General features: G+C 40.8%; 1 protein-coding gene across 2 annotated transcripts in view; it reads left to right on the top strand.

Moving 5' to 3' along the window:
- The window catches only part of APP (amyloid beta precursor protein), a 239,861-nt gene that overhangs the window by 146,875 nt on the left and 66,407 nt on the right, over positions 1–26,579 (top strand). The window contains exons 7-8 of one of the 2 annotated variants that reach the window (XM_076352421.1): positions 3,186–3,353; positions 17,932–18,065. In XM_076352421.1, coding sequence (XP_076208536.1) covers positions 3,186–3,353; positions 17,932–18,065 — 302 coding nt within the window. The remainder of the gene's footprint in view (positions 1–3,185; positions 3,354–17,931; positions 18,066–26,579) is intronic. The other variant, XM_076352429.1, reaches the window with a different exon arrangement.

Here is a 26,579-nt window from a genome sequence, read left to right as displayed (position 1 = left end):
GGAGCCAAAGGCAAAAATGCATCTTTGGAGGGGGGAGAGTGAGCAAGTTCCTTAAAGCAAAGCTCACCGTTAATGCTGTACTGGACACAAATTATTTGTGGTATCAAGTAAAATTTAATTACATAGTGGCAAAAAGTAACTCATCTTTTAATCAGTTTTCAGCAACAAGATTAATATATGAAGCAAAGACAGCTTTTAATTTTTTGATGAATCATTTAGCAGTGGATGCTGCCTGCCTGCTGCTAATATCTGTGAAAATACCGTAGCTCATCCATCATAGGCATTAATTGCTACACTCACTAGCAGTGGAAGGGGAAATGGTATTTGGATTAATAGCCCAAGAAAACCTGTTGAATTTCCCATCTCTGCACTTCATTTCCCCATCTTCTCAGATGAGGTGGTACATCTGAGGATCAAATGCGTTGGCTTTTTTCTGTAAGGACAAGTGATGGGGATAGAGAGGCATGGGAGGAGCAACTGGCCCACCAACAGGAGCGATGGGACCATTTCCCAGGCATTGAAGCTGGTTTAAAAATGTACCTTTACCCCAAAGCAGCGGTGAAGGAACGCTACTCTGAGCCCTCCACAGGGAACAGGTGGTGGTGGACGGTGGTGGTGACACTGGGAAAGGGATGACAGCAGCGAGAAGATTCCTAGACTGGACCAGCAACACGCTTCCCTCCAACAGAGCAATCATGAAACAGTAACCCAGAGCATTTTTCCCTGCTGTTTAATCTTCATTTAGGTCATAAACTGTTTGCACAGTAGACCATTTCTCTCTCCAATGAAATAATTACCATTTAGGTCTCACCAATAGCCGTACGGTTGGCTGTGCAGGCTGGAGGGAAGGATGTCTCTCCATTGCCCTGCACTGTCACCACCAGCCTCGTGGGAAATGACAGGTCAGGCAGGAGGCAGGTCCCCGGCCACAACATCGGACTGCAGTGCTTCAGGCTTGCTCTTTTGAATATGTTACCCTGTGGTTTCCTGAACACTTGTTCAAGTGCATCTTCATGTGTATAAATGACTTCAGTTTCCGAAGAGCCAAATCCTTGTTATCACTGGCATCAGTTAGTTGATGGGCAATTACCTTTGCTTTTGCACACGCAAAAAAACCTCTCTGCTGCTATTTCTGTGAGAGAGGTACCTATAGGAAAATTCAGATTAAATCTGTGAACCGTTCCCATCCTGATAACACTTAACAATGCAAAATGAAATAAATCAGACTTTATAGCAGAACTAGTATTTTGACAGAAACCTAGAAGGCGCTTACTGTGTGGGTAGAGGTCAGCCCATAGTCAACATTAACTAAGAAAGACTGAGTTGTTAAGACCTTTGTGTTTTTTGAAATGACATTTCCTGTCAGCAAAAATTCTCTTGATTATACCTGTCTCTTTAATGTCAAGAGTCACTATTCATTTTTAATTGACATGTGGCAGCTCTTCCAAGGCTGTGCAAAGTTAGCTTTGTGTGAAGATTTGACTGCATAATTGGACGGCGGGGCTGGAGTTGATTTTAAAATAAATCAGAAGAAACACTTGTATACTAAATGTGGTCTATAATTAATCATATGGTTGTATACAATTAATTGTAATTAATGTGTTGTACAATTAAATATCCTTATTTGGCTTTTCTTAAAGTAAAAAAAATATTATTTCTTCACCCCCTGCTATTCCTTTCCCCCTAATTGCTTGGTATAGAATTGCGACATTTGTAGCACATCCTTGATGGCTGCATACACTTGGATCTGTTTCTCGTAGACTAAATGTATGCTCCCTAAAACTGATTCTTGACATTATTTATAGATATGTGAATATGTTACACACATGTAAAAATATATCTGTATTATATATTTAAGGAAATGTAGGTATACACTGACTGTCAATGACAATTGGACACAAAATCTATTTATAAATAGCGGTTCTTCTGGGGTGACTGAAGTGATGGATCAGGACAGACTCTGAAAAGCAGGATTCTTTGTAGCCAACATCTGAGAGGCGATGAGTGTGGGGGGGATTTTCAGTGCTGATGCACTGATATTTCTTCATATTTTGCAACCCTTAGGGATCTGCCTTCCACGAAATTCAAATATATGCAGAGAATTTAGAAGCCTCTAGTTGAACATACCAATTTGTCTGCCGAGGCAGTGCATGGGATGAAAGCAAATGAGGGGCATATTGGTGTTTAACGTTATGTAGATTTGAAACGATTTACGTAGCACGTTAAAAGATAAAACTGTTTTTGTCTGTTTGGAACATTATTGGTAAAGGGCTATACGTTTACATGTGTAATTGGCTGAATCCAAATTGCAGGCAGAATTTGCTTTGTCTTCCTTTAATTTGTGTGGTTTGGTTCTTCCCTCAGGTTTTCATGTGTTGCAGGATGTAGGCAGAGACACTGGCAGTTCACAATGAACACAAACACAAACCGTTTTAATTCTTTCCTGTATATATTCACTGGGGATGAGATTTCCTCCCATGGATGGGTTAGAGCCATGGCAGTAATTTTATATATGGGAGCCCTTGAACTATGAATTAAAAACCCTGTGCTGCGCAGCTTGCCAGAGGGAGTTTCTTCAGCAGTGACTATATATAAATAGGTGTCTGAAGAGAATTTGTTTTCCTCTATAACTGATAAATATTTTGGTTTTGTTTTTTCTTTTGTGTAAGCTAGGAAACCTTCTCAATTTGGGCAGGGAGGGGGTGTGTAGCTGAAAAACAAGAAAAAATGTGGCTCCTTCTACTTTCAGATCTTCCCCTTCCAGACAGGTACTGAGTGGGCTGTTTGGGCAGGAATCTGCCTGGGGCCATCGGCAGACCCATGGACAGCCAGCGGTTGTACCCCTCTAGCCTGGAAGCAGATGAAACTTCAGGCTTGTACCATTGCCACCATGCTGGAGCTTGTTTCAGGGCAACACCCCTGAGTGTGTGCAGATAAAGTAGCTAAAAACATAAAAGTACAGGCAGGCTAAGGAGACTTAGTGGCACGAATCTGAGTCAGTTCAAAATTTACCTTCATTGGCTCGGGGTGGTTTTCCGGGGAAGGGTTTCCCATTCCCCAAAACACCTCCTTGGTGCATCTCCTTCCTCGCTCGCATGCGTGGACATTGAGAGGCACCTAATTAAGAAACCGAGACAGTACCATTTTCACGCTAAATGTGGTTCCTCTGGGTCTCCTGTGACTAGAGGTGTGCTCTGAGCAAGCCGAGACTGGTCCCTGCCGCGCGATGATCTCCCGCTGGTACTTTGACGTGGCCGAAGGAAAGTGCGCGCCCTTCTTTTACGGCGGCTGCGGCGGGAACCGGAACAACTTTGACTCGGAGGAGTACTGCATGGCGGTCTGTGGCAGCGTCAGTAAGTGCCCCTCCACGCCTCCCTCGCTCCCGCCGCTTGGGAGCGGGCCTGGGCTCACACTAACCCCTGGCTGCGGTCTGTCCGACACCTCTGCTCACCGCTAGAGCCTCATTAGTCTCTCGCTAACCCGGCATGGTAGTGGGCAACTTCTTGGTGCTGTAGACGGGGGTCTGGAAGTAGGTAGCTAGAAGCCTAACACTTCCTTAGACGAGGCTTTCACACTCACCTTCTCTTAATTTTCTGTCGAAGCGTACTGACATTTTGTGTGTCTCTGTGTGTGCATGTACAATGCATGTGCAGGAAAAAACACAAACTTTAGGGAAGCCTCAGGTAAGTTTAAAAATAGCTCATAGTTTGTACAGTGTATTTTCATGTATTATTTCTGACCTTTTTTAATCAAAGCAATATAAGCTCATTATAATACTAGAATATTTATTTCCAGCCTTGGAAGAACTGATTCTTTTTGTTTGTTTGTTTGTTTTTAGTTTGACTGAATACTTTGTGTGTGTTTGCAATGAAAAGGGGAGAAATGACACTTGATTTTTAGGTTTCCCTGAGGGCCGCAATGCACGTGGATGTGAATCACCTCCCACTTATTTTGTTTAACACAGCGTTTATTTTAATGATTGTTTTCCATGAAGAAAGACTGTTCGCACGGTGATTTTGGTTTGAGAAGGATGGCTTTCTCCATCACAGGGTATTGAATCAGATGCTGGATTTATCAGCTGTGTTATGGTTCAGGAGCCTCTGGTACGCTCCCCTCCCATCTGCCTTGCCTGCACATACTCTCAGGAGAATACTGGCTGCCGTTTACATCTGAAACATTAAAGAGTGCGTATGTATCTCACTGTCCTGCCTGCTTACAGGGCATGGAGGAGCAGAACAGAAGCAGCACATTAGGGCTTCTTTTACTAAAATATTTTCCAAATTGCACCTCAGAATATTTGCAATAAGTAGAAGGCTTAAAAATGCGCACAAACACAAGCATCAAGGCGTGCTATGTGTGTCGTGGAGCAGAGGAGCTGACCTGCATTTTATTAGAGCGGGAGCAAGAGCAGTCATGGAGGCAGGATTGCTGCTGTGTGCTCCAGCTGCATTTCATCTCGGCGTCTTTTAGAGCTGTTCATGGCAAAGCTCCATGGAGGGACGTGGAGAAAGACTACCACAAGGCCAGTGAGGAGGACACCTCATGGACAGTGGTCAGCTTCTGCAGCAAGACAGAAGATGTAGTGAAAGAGAGAGAAGAACTATGCAGTAGATTGGAGTGAGGTCTATAATATATTTGCTAAAGGAATGACATTTTGAACCATTAAGTTCCTGTGTTAGGTAAGATGTTTCTAGAGATGCAAAACATGGTTTGTCTCTGATTGTGTGCCCTGTGACAGGCAAGAAAAACTGGGACTTTGTAATGAGTTAAATTAGGACAGTAATAGAAAAAAAGAGAATTTTGAAGAAAAAAAAAATTATGCAGTGAAAAACGCAGGGTATGTGATATTGACAAGCAGGTGATATTGTAGACGTGGAGGGAGGAAAGAAAATTAAACTTGAAGATAGCTGGCTCATGCAGATAAGAGGCACAGGAAAAAAAAACTGCAGTGAGAGAGATGTTGAACAGTAACCCTAGAAAAGCCACTTGAGCTTTTTTCAATTTAGTTTCAGGTAGCCAAGATGAGGCTGTGTTTGTTCTTTACTGTTATGGCCAACAGAGAATTTGTAAAGGATGAGTACCTTTTTCAGTCACACGTGGGTGAGTATCATGCTTAAGTGGTGATTGGATCCCAGACAAGATGATGGCCATCGAAACTAATAGTGGAAAATAGCTGAGAAACTGAACCTTTTGCTACTTCGCATCTGGAAGTAGTCCAGGTTAGCAAGGAATGACGGGACTGAACATGATGTACCTGCACAGAGCTTTAGATAATTAAGGCGTTTGCCTTGGCCTGTAAGAGGCAAATGAAAGTCACCTACCTCTGATATTACGCCTCTTGTGACAGTACCTGTTCCTTTCCCCAGAAATTAAAAAAAAAGGGGGGGGGGGGCTTCATCCTTACATTTCATGTCCAACAAGGTAGGATTGAATGAAAAACAGCTATTGGCTTTTTGTGCTGTGCATTTTATTTTTATGGTCAGTTAGAAGAGTTTCTAAAAGCTGCGTACACTGGTTCTTAATGGAAAAAGTCATCCTTTTCACATACCTGATAGGGATTAAGAATTATTACTGCCTTTGTCAGCATCACTGAAAAATCTAGAGTATTTTTGTGGACACTTGACAACAGCATAAATGAGGTCTTGTAGCAGATCTTGACTCTTGCAAGATTGCAGTTTTGTTAAAGGTCTGGTTTCTACAGATTTGGTTTGGCTCCTGCCCTTCAAGCTGAGCCATATGGATGCATTTCTCTGTCCAAATTCTGCAGTGGGACTGTGCAGACTCAAATATCTCCTAACATCATGCATCTTGCATACGGAGCTGTAGTTACTCACCCAGCACTTCAAATGTGAGAGTTTCATTTCTGGCTTTCATAGTGCTGCAAAATTATTACACAGAGGGAAGGGTGTTGCTGATGAAACGAGCAGTCACATCACAAAACAGACTTCATGAGAATTATTCTTACAGAGTAAAACTTGGAGGGATGAGACTCTGATTTGTCACATTGATAATGCAGTGGTGTTACCCTTCATATACAGTTTGTAGGTGAAATCATAGCACCGGCTGCTTGTAATAGTGAGCCGGCAGAGTTTACTGTATTACACTTCCCAACAACCTAGTGATCTTTTTGCAGTAAATCTTCTGCTACAAGGGGTGAACTCGGCCATGACCTTAAAAAGAATATTATAGATTGAATGAAACTTGGAAATTAGATTGTCTTCCTTCTTCAAACTTGTCTCTTGGCAGCAAAAGTTGTTCAGTCTGTGCTCGTGCTGTTTGAGAGGATAAATGATCTTCTCTTCTAAGACTGGCATTTCTTATGCAGCATGCGAAATCAGAAACAACTTCTGAATTTGCTATAGAGGATATCCATTAGGATATTCAGATGAGCGCAGGTGATTCCTGTCTCTCTTATGGAAGTTGTTGGTTTGGGTTTTTTTTTTCCTTAGGTTCAGTTCAATAAAACAATGCGAAGAGCGTTACCATTTGTGTTCTTTTCGTAGGTATCTTGGTTTACTTTGGGATTCCCAATGTTGGGTCATTTTGTCTTTAAGGAAAATGGAGTTAGGTTGAGTACTTGAACTGCATGGCTTCATTTGCACAACTGGCAGTGAGGAAAAATGGAGTGGGTCTTGTCTTTTAAAGTAAATCTCTCAGAGGACTTTTTCCTGATTTTCTTCAGCAGTTTCTCAAACAACATTTGAGTCTATAGGGTACACTTTCCAAGCTACTTTAGTTATCTTTTTGTTCCTGTATTTTCATGTTATGTCGAAGTGTTCCATACTCTGATCTATACGCTTCTCATTTCTGTTCCTAAAATACTTTGTTTTCCTCTGGTTTTGTCTACTGTTTCAGTATTGCTGTACTGCTTCTCCTTATTTTTCATCATTTTGCTGAATAGAAATGGTAATGAAAATTATTAGAAGTGCTGAATACCATACGTTTCAGCTGCTAAGTGACATCTTGTCTTTGGAACTGATCCAGCGTTGCTGAAAGAGGTTTTTTACGTGGTTATAGCGAGCTTTGGATCAGGCAAATGCCACCTCCACTCCAATCCCACAAAAGAAAAGAAAGAAAAACAGTGGAGAAGAGTTCCCATCTAGGCCACCCCTCTTCTGGCCTGCTTGGGTCTGTTTCCGCTCCTCCCCCCCCCCCCCCCCCCCCCCCATGACCCTTAACTTAATCTTTCTATTTGCCTTTGTGCCCTCCCTCATGCTTATTTATTTATTCCATTCTTTATTCCTTTTCTCTCCAGTGGTCACATTTTTGTTGCTCCCTTGTGTCCTATAAAAATCCAGTGAGCCTCTCTTGGGCAGGACACAAGATAGACATTAAAAGCACTTCTTTCCTTTGTCTAGCTGTAGTCTGTTTTGCAGGATAAACTAGTTTCATTTTACAGAGAGGAATATGAAAGAGTGGGTGGTGACTGGGTTTCTCTTGAATAGTGGGCAAAGGATGAAAGGGTGGGATGTGAGTTTATTTTTCTCATAACACGTTGAAATTGGACTGAACCAAAACCTGAGGATTTTCTGTTGCCACAAATACTCATATGTTATACATACTGAAAGTATGAATACTGAATACTAATATCCTGAACACATTGTCTACCGAAAAAAAATTCATGTTTTATTCTGCTTCCTTGCTGAAGTCTCTTCACCTTGATCTGAAAAGGTGGGTCTGTCCTGTCATGCAAAACCTTAGATTCTCTCCACTATCAACGAATTTGATGCTCTGAGGTCTGACAAAAATGATTTGTCTGTTGGGTAGGAGCTACTGCTGTCAAATTTTTTCATTCATCACCCAGCTGCATGGGAATTGATATATAATTGCCCTAGAAGTAGAAGGCTTTAAGGATCGTGTTACTGATTCAGCCTGCCAGACCACATGCTCCATCTCTGTTGATTTTTAATAAGGATGTTCAATACTGTCTACAGTTTCTATTCGATATAAGACTCAAACTTATACTGTGTGACTGGCCATAATGGCTCCTTTGAAGTCATTAGGATCTGTCGGGTGGTTAATTCAGATCTAATGACCTCAGAATGGGTATGTATTGACAAGAATAAGCAGAAGACGATAAATTGCTGTTATCGAAGGAATGATTTCTGTCTTATTGTCATACTAAAAAGTAATCTATTGTACGAATTTTTTCACTTGTCTCTTAATTGTTGCTTGTTAAACATCCTTAAAGCTATAGGAAATATATTTTTTTAATAAGTACTATTTTGCAATTATGTTGATGATCAAGTCCTAACTTGGGGACAAAAGGAGCTTCAAAGCTGGGAAAATTCATTCTCTTAAATGTGCTTCCTTTGGCAGCTGTTGCATCGGAGACAGCTCTCCCAGCAGCTCCTGCAGCCGCAGCATGCTGCGTTCAGAGTGGAGTGGAATTCGTGCCACTGTGTTTTCATTTGTTCCGCATCTAAAGCGGGAGTGAACTGTACTCTGGTGGCACAGTCAGATTTTGAAAACTCTTGACATATCATTGAAATGACCTTTTATAAAATAGGGGGTTTTATCATTGTACTGAACTCGTACCGCTAACATCAGAGGGAACCAACAGGGTTCAGTGTTTTCAGTTGCCTCCTTCCTTGCATAAACACTGAAACCTAGTAATAAGTCTAAATGTGACACGCATTGTTTTATTTCTTATCATTTTAGAGCATGATCACAGATTTTAGGTGAATTTATGTAGAATAGTATTTATTCTCTAGGCTAAATTTTGTAAACTTATGAACTTGTGAAGTCTCTTGGTGATTTTTAAGTGACAGATACTTTATTTCAATTTCAAATGGAAGGTATGAAAAGAAAGACACTCTAAAAGCTACAATTCTATAATATACATGGAATTTTACACCCTCTTAAATATAGATTAAAATATTGTACACGAGACTAAGACTAATATTGGGGATCCACTCTTACTTACGTGCTTTTCATATAGGCTAGCTTCAGCTTGCCTATGGATTTGTCTCGGTCTGTCCCTGATAATTGATGAGATTGGTCTTACCGTGTTTCTGGTTCATGCTCTTAAGTGAGGGAAAAATTCATGACCTCTAGTGTTTTGCAGTGTCCAGTTTAATTTCTCTTCAGAGGTACTGCAAATAACAACCTGTACCTTTTAACAGCAAAAGCTTCTAAGATGATATTCCTGTTGTCAGGAATTTCCTTTATCCATTTGTTACTTGTTTGGGATCTTGACACCTCCCTAGTTAGCAGGAAGTAAAACGTTTTGGCAGCTAAACTTGCTTGCCAACTTCCAGAGCGTGTCTAAGGCATTAAGGAGCCGCAGTGCATTCCTGGAAGCAGAATGATAAAATATACCCGATATTTAGTTAGGTAGCACATCTTAATCCTTTGTCTTATTTACTGGCTCATGGCTCATTGCTCATTTTATCTGTACAACTACAGAGACCACTTGAGCTTGAGGTCAGGTAGGAGGCTCAAAGACAGAAAGCAGGCCACGTCTAGAGCACATTCATCTGGTCTAGGTGGTACTACCCTTTCGCTGCTCATTTTGGTTTATGGGGGAGTTGGCAGGCCTCTCTCCATAAAAGCAGCAGAGCTTGCAAGTTGCTTCATGCCAGGAATGCACTTTTTTTTGACAATGCACTTAGTGCTGGAAAATATTCATTGCAATAACTAGCTACAGTACTAATTTGTCACGGCACTACAGGAGATATAATTTAAAATACAGAAGTCTAGTGCTAACATTTCAAATCCTAAAAATCTGCCTTTATAAGTAGTGATACTGCAAGGAAGTATTTCACATAATAAGTATGAAGTCTTTTGTTTGAATGAATAAAAGACCCCAAGTTATTACAAGTTCACTAAGCCAGTCACACTAGAACAACCTGTTGCTTCATCACAAAGGCTCTTTATATTCAATTGTCTTACTGCTTCCCAAATTAGCAGTAAAGGGGACATTACCTCTCAAGACTTTACTTAAATGGGTCCCTCTCCCACCATCTCCAGCATGAATTGCCTGTATCTGCTGGGTTTTATTTTCTCTGGCTTGAAAACTCAGCCGAATCATGCGTCTTGGTGAATTTAAGGCCAATTTCGAATAGTGTAGATGAAATCTTAATAAAAGCATATTTTTGCAGTTCTTTATTCATTGTGAGTGCTTGACACTTATCATTCAGTGCCTAGGAGCTGTAATGGGATTAATTCTAATACATTCTATTTAAATTGTTAATTTTGACTACCACCTTTAGTGGATGCAAGTGACTAATTTCCGTTTCCACAGTTCCTTCATCTATATTAATTCACACTTCTATTTCACCCTTGAACCACACGTGGAGCCAGTGTTGGACTGGGCCTTTTTGAAAAGCAGTTGGTTAAAGTTTAGGATTCAAAAGGGAAATGATGCAAATGTTTTCATATACAAGAGCTAGACTGCTGATAACTTCAAGCACTAGGAATTGTATTAATGTAAAGTATTGTTGTAGACACTGTTTTTGCTGTAACTTGTTTTGTTGGGTCTAACAACAGTTCTTTTTTTTTACTCTCTGGAACTTGATGACTCTTGTTTACAACCTTGGCAGAAGGCGTGTTCAGGAGAATACTTCTGTCTTGTATTTGTTCACAGCAATCTCATTTGATGTGACAGGTGAAGAATTTAACGGGGTTTTTTCCCTCATAAATATTTAAATTTATGGTGACAAATCAAAAGAGAATGACCTTGAAGCAGAGTATTGCAAAGATGCTCGAGGAAAGTTTGCTTTGGGGACCTCCTCCCAAGCACGAAATGAATCGAAAAACTTGGGGAGCAGGGGGGCTTGGGGGTGTGTGTGATCTGAGCAATTAATGGCCAAGATGAGTGTCGAATGGATATGAGCAAGGCAAAATTGCATTTGTCAGGGCTGGTGAAAAGGAAGTTGCAGTGATGGTTGCCAAGTTCTAGCTGTGCATGGGTAGAAAATGTATCTTGAAGTTCTTACACAGAAGGATTCTTATATGAGAAACTTTAACTTAAACCTAATTTAGGTGGCAAGTATCAAGTTTAGTTAAGGCAATAGATGAGGAATAATATGAGTATGGTATTTTTTTTCTCTCCAAGAAGTCTCCGTGAGGGATTTCACTAAACTGTCTTTCAAGCTGCCTATTGTTCTGATGCCATGCCAACTATTTGAATTATAACATATCAAAGGAAGGTAGGATCAGTCTTTGCAAAGTAAAGTTCAAAAGGGAATGTAACTCTTAAACATGTTATTTCTCCATCTCAATACACTTAATTATATTTTCAGGCCAAGGTTGCTACATTGGCCTGTAATTATTCTTTGGATACTAGTAATGCAAGTTATGAAATATTACAGAAACTATACACAGTCTTTTACGACAAAGTAGTTTAGCCTTGATGGTTAATAAAAACAATGAGATAACCCAGCTGTTAAGAAAGGAAAGAGCATCCCTTTGGAACGCTGGGTTCTCTTTCATGTGTTAACTCTCTTCATGTCAACTGTGCCTGGAATCTCTTTCAATTAAACTAGTAGACATTTTTAAACAATGTGCTTTCTAATCCACTTTAGGAACATTCATCTAATTTAATAAAATTTTGGAAGCTAAGAAGCAGCTTGGAATTGAAGGTGGAGAAGTCAAGTCTCAAAACTGGTGATTCTTTTTACTGCTTCAGATGTGATCCCTGAGCATGCAACCACTTCACAGGTGGCTTTTTTTCTTAATTCAGTACCAACGTGCGTATATTTTTTCTGACAGAAGAATATATTTGTTTTTATCCAGTCTGTTAGTCCATGTTTTGTGCTTTCGGAGTCCCTACCACTGTAGTCAGAATTCCTCAGTTTTTGTGAGGAACACATTACTTTCAAAGACTTTTTGGGTGTCTTAAATATAATTGTCAAAACACGAGGATAAAGCAAATGTGCAAGACAAATAAAACCCAGCTGAATGGTTATGTGATCAGGCTGAGTGATAAATATGTAGTTGTAATGGATGACCCTTAACATCAGTGAATGACTTAATGGGAGTTCACATTATTGAGCATCTTTGCTGAAAATTAAAAAGTGGGCAGCTGGAGTTGAGTGGCCTGAAGGACAGGAGTACCAGGCTCTGATGGTGATCAGCACAGTTCACTGCTCTGCAGTTAGCTTCCAGGCAGGGAGATGTCCTGATGAGCCACGAGGTGAAAGATCTGGCTCCCAGAACTCCTGCCAGTCCAGGGGTGATGCCAACCCTTGGAGCACAGCGGTGCCCCTCAAAACCCTAAAAAGAAACCAGCCGCAGCAGCAGCCTGCCACTTACACGTAAAACACGAAAGCTGGGGATACGTCTGGTTTTCATTCTCACAAGGTCTCCCTTGTGCTGTTGACTGTGGGAGGAACTCTGCCCTCCCCGTTATTCTTTAGTTTTATTTTTAGACAGGGTTCAGAAAGTGGTCTTGGTGAAAGCGTGTATGAAGAGAAAGTAATTAAAAGTGAAAAGGAGTGGCACTTTGCCTGCTGGTCCTCCAACTTAAAGTGCTAAGAATGAGAATAGTTGTCTCTATAATGCAGTGGATTATAATTTAAATATAGTATGTAAATACACTTACTGTTCTGTGCCCCGGTATTGATCTCTACTAGAAAGCATACCGGTTCGGCACACACTTTTCTCCAAGTAATTAAATTATATTAAACTTAACAACTTCTTATGTAAAAACTCATCCTGCTACATCCTTTTCCCTACGTTTAAAATTATGGTAATTTGCTACAGTCTTAAGATAAACCTTTTCCAGCCTTCATTTGTCTTGTACCATTCAGTCAGTAATTTGTCTGTTTTGTAAGAAAAAGTTAATCATTACTTTCCTTCCCTGTTGTTTAGATTCTGTTCACTGGTTTTGCCACCCTGCTGTAAGCAGAGTAACTTACTCACAAAAGATTGGGGATACCATCTTGTAAAAACAGCTCATTTCACAAGGTAGCAGTAGCAATAATAGAAACCCTTCTTGCTAAAGATATTCCATATGCACTTGTGATTGTCAGATGTGCTATAATTAGTTGTGATCTTAGTCAACAACTGAAAGCTTTGATCTTAATCCTTCATTAATGAGGCAGTCGTGTATGTGGAATTCAGAGGTAATGAATGCAGCCACTGAATACTACATTGTAGTTGGGTAATGCTCTCATTTCAAATGGTTTCCCATCTTATATGCAACAGCCAATGTCATTCAGAAAAGGGGCATCTACTAATCCTTTCATTTCATATGAGGTTGGTGAGTGACTGTTTTTGCTTTCACTGGAGAGACTGATCTGGATTATTTATTTTTATGTGAAATAGTCAAACAGGATCTGGGGGCATATTGTTGCATTTTTCTTCCTTCTTTTTTTTCTTGGCCTTCTGATACGTAAGAATTGTTGTTAAATAGCAAAATGTGTGGAGCATAATTTGGCTGTATTATTGAACCTGTGTCTCCAGGCGGGTTAGGATTTTAAAGTCTAATAAAAATTTAAAAAAAAATCTGTTTGGGAATTGACAGGTAAAATGAGTGGAAGTGTGAAGAAAATGTCATCTGATACCGCATTTCTTCCACACCTGTCAACATACACTTTTTGATCAGTCTTCATGCAGTAGTAGAATGAGTTACTTTATAAAACAAGCAATGCATAGAAAATAAAGCCGCCTCCTAAGAGCAGATGCGGTCAAAGATCAGGCTGCAGATTTTTAAGGAATCCTTACATGTAACTAATGTCTGACCAAATGTTCACAATTTACTACAAGAAAACACACAATACATCTCTAGAAACAAAGTCCCCAAATGTATTGGAGTGCAAAGGATAGAGTTTGTGCCAACAGCCATGAAGAAATTTTAAAATGTTTCTGCTTTATGCCAAAGAAGGGAGTATTTTTGTAACTCCTTTTTTTCTTGTGGGGGAGGGTAAGCTGTCGGTTATCATTATGTTGGAATCAGAAGGGTTTTTTAACATACTATTGATAATTATGATTTTTTTAATACTGGATGGAGAAGTTGTCACATAATCATTTGCAGGCTTTGTAGGGAGCAAAATCTTGTAGGATTATTTGTTTTTAAGCAGACTAGCTATTTTTTGTCAGAGAAACAGTTCTGATTTCAAATTACGTGAATAGCTAACCACTCACAAAAAGACTGCTTCTGAATCGCGGTTATAACAGAAACAAAAATTTATATGACCATTTCATCTCACCTTTCAGTATTTTCCTAAACATACGCGCTGAACTTCTTTCTAATGCAAATTATCCCTGTTTTTTAAGAGTTTAAACAGTGTCTGTTTACAGAGTGAGATGTGGTTGGTGTTGGTAGGTTGGTCGGTCTCTGTGGCCACCAGCGGCCAAATAAACATTCCAGGAGCGGTAGGCAGGCTGGGTCCTTATGGCTGGCTTTCCACTAGCTCGGCCTGCTCTGACATGTGCTGGGCATGGACCCGTGCCAGCAGCAAGCAGGGAGGGAGAAAACACCCCTTTTACCCCTTGCTTTCACGTCTGTTTGCTGGCAGGGTTTCGGAAGGAGATGCTGAAGCAGGATGTTTTCAAGCATGCTTTTGGGCAAATCAGCGTATCTTTGCGTAAGTTGTTCAAATAATGAATTGCACTTACTACTGGAAAGTGGGTGGCTTATTTCTGGTCTGGATTTCCAGCCTTATTTCTGCCTAGCTTTGGTTTCCAACCATCAGACCTCAGTTGCTTCATTCCAATAAAGCTGTTGTCAGAAATCTTTTCTCAGTAGAGATTTTCTAAATCAAATTAGTAGTCCACTCCCTGGTGGATGAGTGTAACTGATTGAGCTTTTTACCGTGAGAGAGGTCCCCCAAGCTCCCATCAGCGCACATGCCCATTTCCGAGCCCTCTTTCTTTTTGGGAGCGCGTAGTGGAGAGCCCCGTGTGGTGTTACACCAGCCTTTTGCACAAGGTCAGGGGTAGTAGCTTTCTCCTTCTATGCAGTATTACTCTTCGGTAGCATTACCCTCTTTAGTGTTAGCTTGAGAGAGCAGGCTGCAGTCGGATATCAGTGTACCGCCCGCATCCTTTCCCGTGCTCCTGGGCACAGCCTGGCTGTCTCAGGCATCCAGGTCTGTGGTGTTTAATGCCTGGTCTTTGATTTGGTTTTGCACAGCTTTTGGAGGGGGCTGGGTGCTCTGACATCCTCCACACCAAGCACTGAAATCAGGTTTTCCAGTTCTCAGCACCCGCTACCCTCGCCTGTTCAGAAACACACCAGCGAGCATCCCGGTGGGAAGTAAATGTATTGTCTGAAAATTTGGGACGTAAAGGCCATGCGTGTGAGATGGGAGCTTTTGAAAATCAGGCCTTGAATGTACAGGTGGCTTAACTGATCTCAGTGCAAATGCTGGTGACCTTTTTTCCTGTTCAATAAATTAAAGGTTAAATTTGCATAATTTATTGGGCACTTATTTAGATCGTCACTTCTTTCCACTTGCATTTGTACAGACTTAAGTTCAGTTAAAAAAAAAAAATCTATAAAAGATGGAGAAGGACAATGAATGCACTAGAGCTCTCCCCCATTCGATCTTTTTGTGCTAAACCCTGCTGTGTCCTGCAGAGGCAGCGATGGAGGGTGTAGAGATTTTCTAAGAGGAGGAGAATCCTCTTCACACAAAGCCTGATTAAACCGTGGAACTCATTGCCGCACCATATTGTGAATGTTAAATCTCACGCGAGTTTTTGGGGAAAAAAAATAAAATCAGAGTAATGGAAGGAAAATCCAGCAAGGTTAGTTAAACATTGCAAAAGAGTATTCACTGCTTTTGCCTGGGGGTGTTTGGTGACCCCTGTCAGGAAACAGGAGCCTGGAAGGGATGGCCTTTGCTCTGTCTGACGCTCTTAAATTTCTTCCTGCTTTGAAATAGAATTTTCTTTTCATTTTCTAAATGGAATTAAAATGTACTGTACTTAACTGCCGCTTCGGAAAAGATAAGCAACAAATTAATTTAATCTTTGAGAGATTAAAAGGCAACGATACTTAGAAAGACTTCTGAGCATTACAGAAATGTTTTCACTCAGTCCGAGCTTTGGGTGATCTGTTTTTGGAATTTGCTTACAATGGCTGTAGCCTTTCTGGCAGGCAGCACTGCACCCCAGCATAAACCATGTTATCATTGAAGATGGGTTGTTATCATTAAGACTTTAAAAAGGAAGAAAATTTTTATGCTTTTATAACAGTATTAGAGACTAAATTGTCTGAAGTTGCAGGAGTAACCACTGAAAATATTGAGTTGCATTCTATTTTTGTAATCTTTGTGACTTGTCAGGAAGCTTATTTGTTCCTGTTTCGTTGTTACAGTACTTCAGTAACAACGGTTACAATTTTACAAAATGTAAACTTGTAATTAAATATTTATGAAACAAATCTAAAAATGGTGGGAGGAGTGATAATTTGCACTGCCTATGACTTCTCAATTGGATTTTTTTTGGTTGCTTGTAGATTTTTTGTTTGTTTGTTTTGAGACAAGCAAGGCCTTTCCTTTGATCCAGTGAGTAACTTACAATATCCATTGTGCAATTTATACCAACAGCAGCCAAAACCATTCATGCCTATTGCAGAGAACACGTAGAGATATCTCAAATGCAGCCAAATCCAAAGACTTTCTGTTCATTTTGGGGGGTTTTGTTTTCTTTTGGGGTTATACACCTAAGGTAAAATTGGAGGAAAAGTTTGGAATTTGTTTTAAGTTTCTCTTAAAATTTGAGGATGTATTTCATTGGGACTAACATGTTGTACTTCGAACTGATGATTTTTTTTTTTTTAATAATTTAACATAGGTGTGTTTATCTTTCAACTTGTTTTGGGGAAAGTAGTCATAAATAAATATTGGTTGTTATTACTCAGTCTGATCTTCTGATTAAAGTTTGCTGTTGTTGAAGACATTGAGAAATGTTTGGGATGTGGGAGGGTCCTGGGTTTTTTCCTACCTGTATTAGTCTATCTACTAAAATGTATTACCTCTGTAAGTGAAGTTAACTATAGTACATGTAGTCAAACGCATTTAAAAAAAAAAATCCTGCGCAACTATGTGTATGGTCTTTGTTTGTCAGAACTTTTAAACTAACTTTGCAATTGTTGAACTAAATGTGACCAGGGAAATGAAACTAATTCTATAATAAAATATTTAGGGACAATATAGTTGAAATGAAATAGTTGATCATCATTGGAGAGTTTTTTTTAAATTGCTGTTATGTCCTGAGCACAGAAATGTTACTCTAGTTAATGTAGGGGTTGTTGAATGTTACTGCGTAGTGAAGGAACTGTTGCTCACTCTGCTTGAATTACCCCAAACGCAAATCTTTGCATTACCAGTGTGATCGGTATCGCCTAGTTTTCTGACAGGAATGGCTAGCGATTAGTGCAAGATTGCTGATTATTTCCAGCATCCATGAGGGGTTTTCTTAATCAAAGTTGTTACAAATAAAGTAAATATCTGTGAGGCCAAACTGTCACTAAGTGAAGGATTTGAGGTATTTCATTAGGGTTCTGTGGGGTCCACAGGTGCTTTAAAATGTATTTGCATTGGCACTCGTGTGTGTTACAGTTTACCTTTTAAAAATAAAGTAATATACAAAGCATGTAACTTTGCAAAAGGCTTTCTGCTGGCTTATGTACTTCAGTCATTGCCAGGCTTTTTTTTCCTTGGAATTTTTCCTTTGGCAGCAATTTCTAACCTGTTTGTATAACATTGCTTTGTTCACTCTGAAGAGTTTCTCCTGGTTTATAAAATGGGGCAGGGGGGAAATCCTTGTATATTTATATATATTTGCTGCGTGTAATATATCCACCTAAACAGCATTTTTATATCCTCCTCTGAGGTTAAATGAATGGCTTTATTCCGATGGAAATTAGAACAGATGTTTCTTGCTTGGTCTGACTAAATTTTACCTGTACTAAAGTAGAAATTCTGCTTTTCTTCACCCTCCCTTCCTTCTCCCCCCCTCAAAATTTTACCACAGTCCCTACCACTGCCGCTAGCACTCCTGATGCTGTTGACAAATATTTGGAGACACCTGGAGATGAGAATGAACATGCCCATTTCCAGAAGGCCAAGGAGAGACTTGAAGCTAAGCATCGTGAAAGGATGTCTCAGGTAAGGGGAGATTTCTTTATTCCTAAATGTGGAAGTTTTGTCTGTCAAGTCATAAGGTGCTCGGGGTCCTTCACCTTCTCGTTTCCCAAGGCTTCAGCCAGCTGCCCTGCCTGTTTGCAATGTTGTAAATACACCATTTACTGCCTTTCCGACTGTATCTAAAAATTCAGCTGGCTGGGACATACATCTGTGGTTTGGTCGGAGCTGCGATCGTAAGTCACTACAGTTACTTGTGCTAGTAAAAAGGAAAAAGACGACTGTTAAAAATTGCTCTCATCTTTGTGGAAGAGTTTTGGTTTCTTTTGGTGAGATTATTCTTATTTCTAAGTAAAGAACTTGACCACTGTATTAGTCATCCTTCCTTTGTGGCAGCTGAGGGAGATTGCTTGTGATTAGCTTCGTTCTTCCTGTGTACGCATACACGGTCATGCCCTGGGGTAACGTAAGCTCACATATGTTCATCTAATGGTCTGGAGCCTCAAGGTAACATGAAATGCATCTAAAGCCGAAGAAAAGAGGAAAAATTAGTGCTTTTGAACTGAACCAAAATCCAACTGAATCAACCCTTTTTTTTCCTTTAACTAAAAAGATTTGTATAGCCTGAAACTGTACACTATTTTTAATCCTATTGAACACTAAGAGATGAGCTATCCACTCTCAGAAATAGGCTTTATAATAGCATTGCCAATAAAAAATTGTCACAGTTCTGCTCTGATAACAACAAAGAAAAAATGTAAGAGGCTTAAAGGAAAGCCTGTGGTGCATATTTTTTTAGGATGGAACAACCACAAAAACGAATGTAGTATAATTCAGATGCACTGCATATATCTGTGTAGCTATTTTACTATAATTTTTCATTGCAACTTTGTTCCCCTGTTGCATTTTCAGTGTTTCTGTGTATTACTGACACATTAACCTTTAGGTCTGTGCTAAAATGCTTGAGTAGCCCTGAAATTAAGCTCTGAGAATAAGTCCCTGTCTACTGGCACTGTAGCTATGCCTGGCACTTTTCTAATAAATAGAGCAGGGCATCTTACCTGAAGCAGTCACTCAATCAGTGCAAACCACATGCCAAGAATGACACTTAATAGATAGGAAAATATGTGCTCCTCATCTGCCTCCGCTTGGGAAGCATTGTAGCACAAACAAGCTATCTTCTTAAATAGAGAAAATAGTCCCAATTTAATGCTTTTTAAAGTGTTATCAATTCCTTTCCTCTGGAAGATTAAACAACTTCATTAAAACGACCAGTGGCCGAGGCGGCCGCAGTGCGAGCGCTGCTGAGCGTGGGTGCACGCAGCACCCATCTCGGAGCCAGCCTGAAGCCACGGGGTGAGTCGGGAGAGGGGTGAGCAACAGCTCGTGAGGCATCTGTGTGCTGTGCTCCCGCCAAGGGAGTGGCTCATCCCAGTCCTCTTCGTAACAAACTTCTGTGTGGCTACAGTACTCAGTTTGGGAAGAATGGGCTGGGAATTGGGAGGATAAAAAACATTGTGCGCGCAGCCGCCTGGCAGAGGAGAGAGATCCTGCCCCGGCCAGGCACATGGAGGGTCGGCGGGTAATGCAGTCATCACCCCGTTATTACGTCCCCTTGAAATAGCCTTTTTTAAAAAAAACACTGTAGGGGCGGGTGTCCTGAAAACGAAGGGCAGTCGGTGCGAAAGGCAGGTTTCCCTGGAACAGTCCTCAGATTCTCACCAGGGTTTCAGGTTTGTGTCCAACATCTAAATATGTAAAGGTTAAGCTGAGTAATTAAGGGCAGTACTTGGGTGAACTGTGTATTTTCTACAAAGCTGATGGTTTGTGGAAAAGAGCTAACTGAATGCACAGGCACCCAGAAAACATCATACAGAGAGACCGTACAATGTCGGTGCTTGAGGCCAACAAAATTAACTGGGAAAAGCACTGAACCGTAGCATCAGAAAACTTCTGGGTAAATACGCTGCACATTTTATCATGCGCATTTGGGGCAACCTCATAAATGAAGGCTCTGGTTCAAGGGTTTGACTGAAGATCACGCTGGTGCTGCGCGTGCTCCGCCCTCGTTAGCATGTTCCCAGCCAGCCTTTCTGTCAGCGCTAATGAGTGTACAGCTGCGGGGTGAGGCAGGTCAGCTCCCTCATCTCACTGCAATGTCACTCTTCCAAAAAGAAGTGAAATAAGCAACTCTGGCCGATTCAGCAAGCTAAATCAGACCTGGGAAACAGCAGCACGATAGGTACATCAAGAAAGATCTTTGATCTTTAATTTGCTTAAGCTGCTTATGAAATCACAGCTTAAAGTATGTATGTCTTGAAGTACACAGAACTCCTGCAGAGCTTTGAAGAAGAGAGTTAACTTAGGTTTTTAGAAATTAGTTTCTACTTCTATGGTTAGTGTTTTGTACTGTACTGAACTAGCCTCTCCCAGTTAACATTTCAAATGTTTAAAAAATATAAGATCTTATGGAGAAGTAGAAAAGCCAGCTAGTTTACCATTCTGTGTTCCCTCATGTGAACTGTGTTATGTCTGTGACCCATACCACCAGTCTGCTTTTCTGGCAATCTATTTAAAAATTGCTTTTTACATTTTCTTTAAAATCAGGTATGTTTTTAATACATACTTAACTAAAAATTAATTTGAAGCTGAAACTTGTTATGTTAAAAACAAGCTTTTGCTGTCAATGTTTTTCTCTTAAAAAAAAAAAGTTAACAAGTGAGAGTCACTAGCTAAGTCCTCCAGCTGCACTGAACATATTTATTCTTTTTTTTTTTTTTTTTTACTCAAAGTCCAGTTCTTTCAAAGCTGAGGAATGGGGGCTTATAAAGCAGCAGAAATGTCCATTTTTCTTGTATTAAAAAGAGAGGAAATGATCAGTGGTTTTAGGAAAACGATCAAGTCATTCTTTAATCTTGATAAATGTCATAATCGGAAATAAATTGGTTTGTTCATGAAATACAGATATTTCTTTTTAATAAAGCAGCTAGTTTTAAAACAGTATTTGATTAGATGCACACTTTACTTTGCAACAGCCAATTAACTAATAATTCACATATAAAATGTCATCATCTAAGGAGTAAGGAAGTTTATCACTAAAAAATTAAATTGAAATTAAATATTTTAATCAAAACGTCATCAGGGCAAATGCAGATATTCTGTATATCCTCTTTCTGAGATTTTCCTTTGTTTACCATGAAATTCTGAAGACTCGTGTTTGCTTTCTTTTGCATAAAGATATTCACGCAGGCAGAGGCCCAGCTTCTGTCAGTGGTTGTGTCGGTTCATAGTTCACAGTTCCTAGAAGACCCTCTTACTAGGGGAGTCTGTGCTCTTTAGTACGATGACCTGATGCACCTCTGGTTCAGACTGTTTTAATCCCTTCTGCTCTTGTGTCCGTCCCTTTAGACTACAGACCATGAAAGTTTTTCTACCTTTACATCTTGCATGGCACCTGGAGCAACAAGGCTTCTGAACTTCCCTAGGCACTACTGTAAAGAGAATTACGTTAGCATACAATTTTCAGATTTTCCCAAGAATTATTAAAGCAACTCCAAATAACAGTAAAGCTACATTCCCATGAGAACAGGATAGCTATTCAGCGATGCGTGTGTAGCCTTTAAATGTTTGTTATTCTCTGACGTACAACAGGGAGAGATTATGCTAACTGATTGCAGGATGCCGTGGTTCTTGTTTCCTGTTTTGGTACAATTCCCCTTTTCCTCTTTCTCTTTCCAGTTTGTTAACTCCTGTACAGCTCCCTCACTTAAATAGCTGCTGCTAAATAGCCTGGTGGAACCAGATACTGAACCTTACTCAAGGGAGCAGTATATTTATACATTTCCCTCCTCAAACATCTTGTGACATCCTCATGTCTTAAATTTACTCTTCCATTGGCTCTTTACAATATTTTAGGAATCATAGCATGTACAGTACTTATGATAGGAACTTAATGATACCTTGTATCCTAGAATAGTCTTGCTTCTTGGAAGTTCATTTCCAAAGCAAACATCTGAAAATACTGCAGTCCTCAACCAGCCTAAACAGGGCTGGTGTTACGTTCAAGATATTTTTTTTTTATTGCATGCCACTAGTTCCAACATCCTGGAGAGGTTTTCAGCTGATCTTTAGTGCCAGTGGTACCATGAATGGTTTGGGTTGGAAGGGACCTTAAAGATCATGTAGTTCCAACCCCCCTGCCATGGGCAGGGACACCTTCCACTAGATCAGGTTGCTCAAAGCCCCATCCAACCTGGTCTTGAACACTTCCAGGGAGGGGGCATCCGCAACTTCCCTGGGCAATCTGTTCCAGTGTCTCACCACCCTCACAGTAAAGAATTTCTTCCTTATATCTAATCTAAGTCTACCCTCTTTCAGTTTAAAACTGTGACCCCTCGTCCTGTCACTAGACTCCCTGATAAAGAGTCCCTCCCCATCTTTCCTGTAGGCCCCCTTTAAGTACGGGAAGGCTACTATAAGGTCTCCCCAGAGCCTTCTCTTCTGCAAGCTAAACAATGCCAACTCTCTCAGCCTGGCCTCATAGGGGAGGTGCTCCAGCCCCCTGATGGTCTTTGTGGCCCTCCTCTGGACCCGCTCGAGCAGGTCCATGTCTGTCTTATACTGGGGGCCCCAGAGCTGGACGCAGTACTCCAATTGGGGTCTCACGAGAGTCAGGTAGAGGGAGAGAATCACCTTGCTCAACCTGCTGGCCACGCTTCTTTTGATGCAGCCCGGGATATTGTTGGCTTTCTGGGCTGTGAGCGCACCTTGCCAGCTCATACTCAGTTTTTCATCCACCAGTACCCCCAAGTCCTTCTTGGCAGGGCTGCTCTCAATCCACTCATTGCCCAGGCTGTATCGATGTTTGGGATTGCCCCAAACGAGGTGCAGGAGCTTACACTTGGCCTTGTTGAACTTCATGAGGTTCGCACGGGCCCACCTCTCAAGCCTGTCAAGGTCCCTCTGAATGGCATCCCTTCCCTCTAGAGTATCAACCACATCACTTAGCTTGGTGTCATCTGCAAACTTGCTGAGGGTGCACTCAATCCCACTGCCCATGTCCCTGACAAAGATGGTCCCTATATTCCCTAGATCCCACCATCTCTATTATTGTGTGTAGGAGGGCTCTCCTTCCTTAAAACTGACTGTCAGCTTAATAGGAGTACCCCCCTCAGTTACACTCAGGGCTCTTTGGAGAGGTTTGATGATGTTATTACCAGAAAAAGGGTCAAGATTTAAGCGTGGAACAAAAGCCCTTGACAAAGGTAGGCATCTTACTGGCATGACTTGGATCTTCTAACAAAGCAAACCTCAGGCAAGCACCTCTGCTGGTCTGATTGCTGTAATCCAAATATTTGTCATAAATTCTTCTCTTGCAGATATGCTTCTGTGCCTCAGTGTAAAAAATGGGAGTAAATTCTGCTGTTTTCAATATAATGAGATTTTTGTGCTTAGTATCTCTCTTAATAATGAATGACGCTTTCCGTACTTCTTCTTCCCTCTTGCTGTCCCCTACAGCCCAATTTCAAAAGGAGTCTGCCAGGCACGAAGTCCTGAGTTCTGAAGAAGTTTGACTTTGAAATGGCTTGCTTCTTAAATCTCAACCAGAAGTTGTCATTTTCCCTGCACAAAGCCACCAAGCCTTGAAGAGCCATAAATCTGTGTGGCTTTGATAGGTCTGTGCTGTCAAAGAAGGAGAATGGGTTTATAAGTGCATAGAGGCCAAGTTCAGCCTTTTTCTGCACATGCTTATCTGGGGAATTTTTTTTTCCCTTCTTGCTCTTTGGTTTCCTACAGTGCTATGGCATATTTTAGTCACTCATGATTCTCTAAAGCAATGACATTCGGTGAGACACAAGTTTTCTCTGGGTGGTAGCATGACTGCCCGTAGATAGCTGTAGGGCAGTTGTATGTTCAGTTAGTTAACATACACACAGAGATGCTTTCAACCATTGAAGTCTTCTCAATTGCAAAAATCAGCACTCAAAGCACAGCTTCTGCAATCTTTACATTGAATATTGTTTCTGCAAACAGCTATGTCATTCCGTATTTTTTCACAAGCCATTCGCTCTCGTTGCTCCAGAGCTGAACCTCTGAAGCCTGTAATTTATATCCCTCCCAACTCTCTGGGTAGGCTGTCAGTTTATCATCCTGCCTTCCATGCCTTAAAAGGTTTAGAGAAATAAAACAGGCAGAGAGACCTGGTCTAGCCAAAGGTCTCCTTATCACATTACCCACAATACATGTTTTCATCGTGTGGATTAGCAGAGGGTTAGTTTGGGGGATAAAGAGGGCAAGGGAACAGTTGTTCTGAAAACCCATGAACTGCTTACTCAGAGTGAAAAAGAGTATTAAGCAGATGTCAGAGATGCGATTTGAAGACATAAAAGGAGAGGAGGGAGAAGAAAATCATAAAGTTGCTAACCTAGGCCAATGCTCAAATTTGAGCACATCATTGTAGTTTATGACTTGAATTAATGCCGTAATTTCTGGGTTTTCTGTAACGTTCACATCCAGGCACCAGTGACGTTTCAGGTCTCTAGAAAGGTGCTGCCTGTATACCCGAATTGAGTTTCCTTGGCCACCACAATCATATGGCCTAAGCATACAATTAAGAGATGAATACCTAATGTGTCCTTAATACACAGCAACACTCTGAGCATTAGTAAGTTTTTTCCAGAACACATCACAGTGCTCTGAATTGTGGTGTCGGTTCATGTCCTCTACTCCTGCTTTATCAGAGAAGCGGTGAAATCTCCTCTGCCAAAGTACTGGGAAAGTAACTGGCGGTGGGGTGACCTGTAACTTCAGTGCACCGTGCATCATGTTCTGTGTCGTCAGCTGCTTACTACAACCCCTTGCAAATGAATTTTAATGTCTCCTTGTAAATTTTGGTTTCCTACCTTCCTAGAGCTTGGCTGCAATTTGCACATGAATGCATATTTGTCTGATGAGAAGATAATGTAAATTGAAGAGGTACTTTTAGGCTGCCAGTTTATGTAGGTTGTAGTACAATTCTTGGGACTTAAGTTTCAGTGGAGTGAAGTGAAGACTGTGATTTCTAAGTACTTGACTTCAGGTCTTTGTGCTTACAGCTGCTGACTAACCATGCCCCTGCTGAAGCCCAGAAGTAGGCAAAACAATTTCCCACTTGAAAGTTTTCAGCATCACGTTAGCTTCCCAAAATATATCTCTCCACTCTCTTGGACTGTTACTGAGGCCAGAATCTCTTACAGATAATTTCACTGAGAGTGAGTTGATCTATTTGTTTTTGCTATGACTGATTTATTGCTGTCTTGAAATACATTCCCAGACTTTGGGTCAAAAGGAAGATGAAAACTTCACAACAAAATCCCATACCTGAGTTAGTCTTGAGTGCAGGTGTCTGCATGCTGGTTAATTGTTAGGGTCTACAACCCTATATAGGACTGAGAAGGGATTACATTTCAAGGACTGGGACTTGTAAAAGTCTCCTTTGAGCCCAGGTTTGTTTCTTGGTTGTTGTTTTTTAAAAGGCATAGGCTCAACCAGATACCCTGAGGCACCACCAGTGCTCTCCAGTCTGTCCGTCAAGCAGCCTGATTAGCAATGTCCAGCATGTGGGAAAACTGGGGAGCCTGAGACAGGAGCTGAGTGGTGGAGACTCAACTTGCAGACGTGAGACACAGCAGGTCTAATTTGTCCTGCCTTTGGTATTGGTCTTGGTAAAATTTCAGTCGTGCATGCGGACTCTGAGCTTTTCTGAAATCCCCTTTAGAAAGGGTATGTTTGACTATTTCTATTAAATGGTATGAAAGTGTGAAGAGTGGTTTTTTTGGTGAGAAAGGAAGGAAAGGAAATGACATTTTGAGTAATTGCTTTTAGGCTTCTTCTGTCTTCTTCTGACATTGTGCTAAGCCTGCAGATAAGCAAGTCGCTTATTTGTGTACACTGTATTTGGTGAGAGCAATTGTTCCTGCATAAAATGTGTTGTCTGAGAAGATTGCTGTCTAGGTATGAAATGAGCAAAGTCCCTAAGTAAGACCACGAGAAGGTTTCATATGTCACGGGCAGCAAGTTAAGAGTAACTCATTCCCTGACTGTTGAAATACTGCCATGTGTTACAGGAGGTGGCCTCTCATCTTACTGAAAGGAATGGTACTGAAAGTTCTCCTACATCATTTTTCTGTCAGTGTTGTGCTTGAGATATAAATATATTCAGTTCTTGAAGTGTTGGACACCTATTTCTGGACAGACTAGCACAAATTGCATGTAATTCTTATCTGTCCTACTCAAAGGCCAGCGATGCAGTCTGGATAAATCTAAAAATTTTTGTGGTACCAAAAAAGGTGTCAATTAGAACGAGTTGAAATTCACTCATTTTGACCAAGGACGTACAATAGATGGAAGCTGTTTCCTTTCTGTCTGAGATGAAAAGGGGTTGGTGTGTTCACCCATAGAGACCTCCACTTCCCTTGCTTGAGGGCTGGTTAATGGCTGTGTTGCTTCACAACGGAGTTGAGAGAGCTTGGCACGATGTTCAGACGCAAATGTACTATC

The sequence above is a fragment of the Aptenodytes patagonicus genome, chromosome 1 (assembly GCF_965638725.1).
Source record: "Aptenodytes patagonicus chromosome 1, bAptPat1.pri.cur, whole genome shotgun sequence".
Taxonomy (NCBI): domain Eukaryota; kingdom Metazoa; phylum Chordata; class Aves; order Sphenisciformes; family Spheniscidae; genus Aptenodytes; species Aptenodytes patagonicus.
The sequence above is the reverse complement of the archived record's forward strand: the minus strand, read 5'-3'. Positions and strand labels throughout refer to the sequence as shown.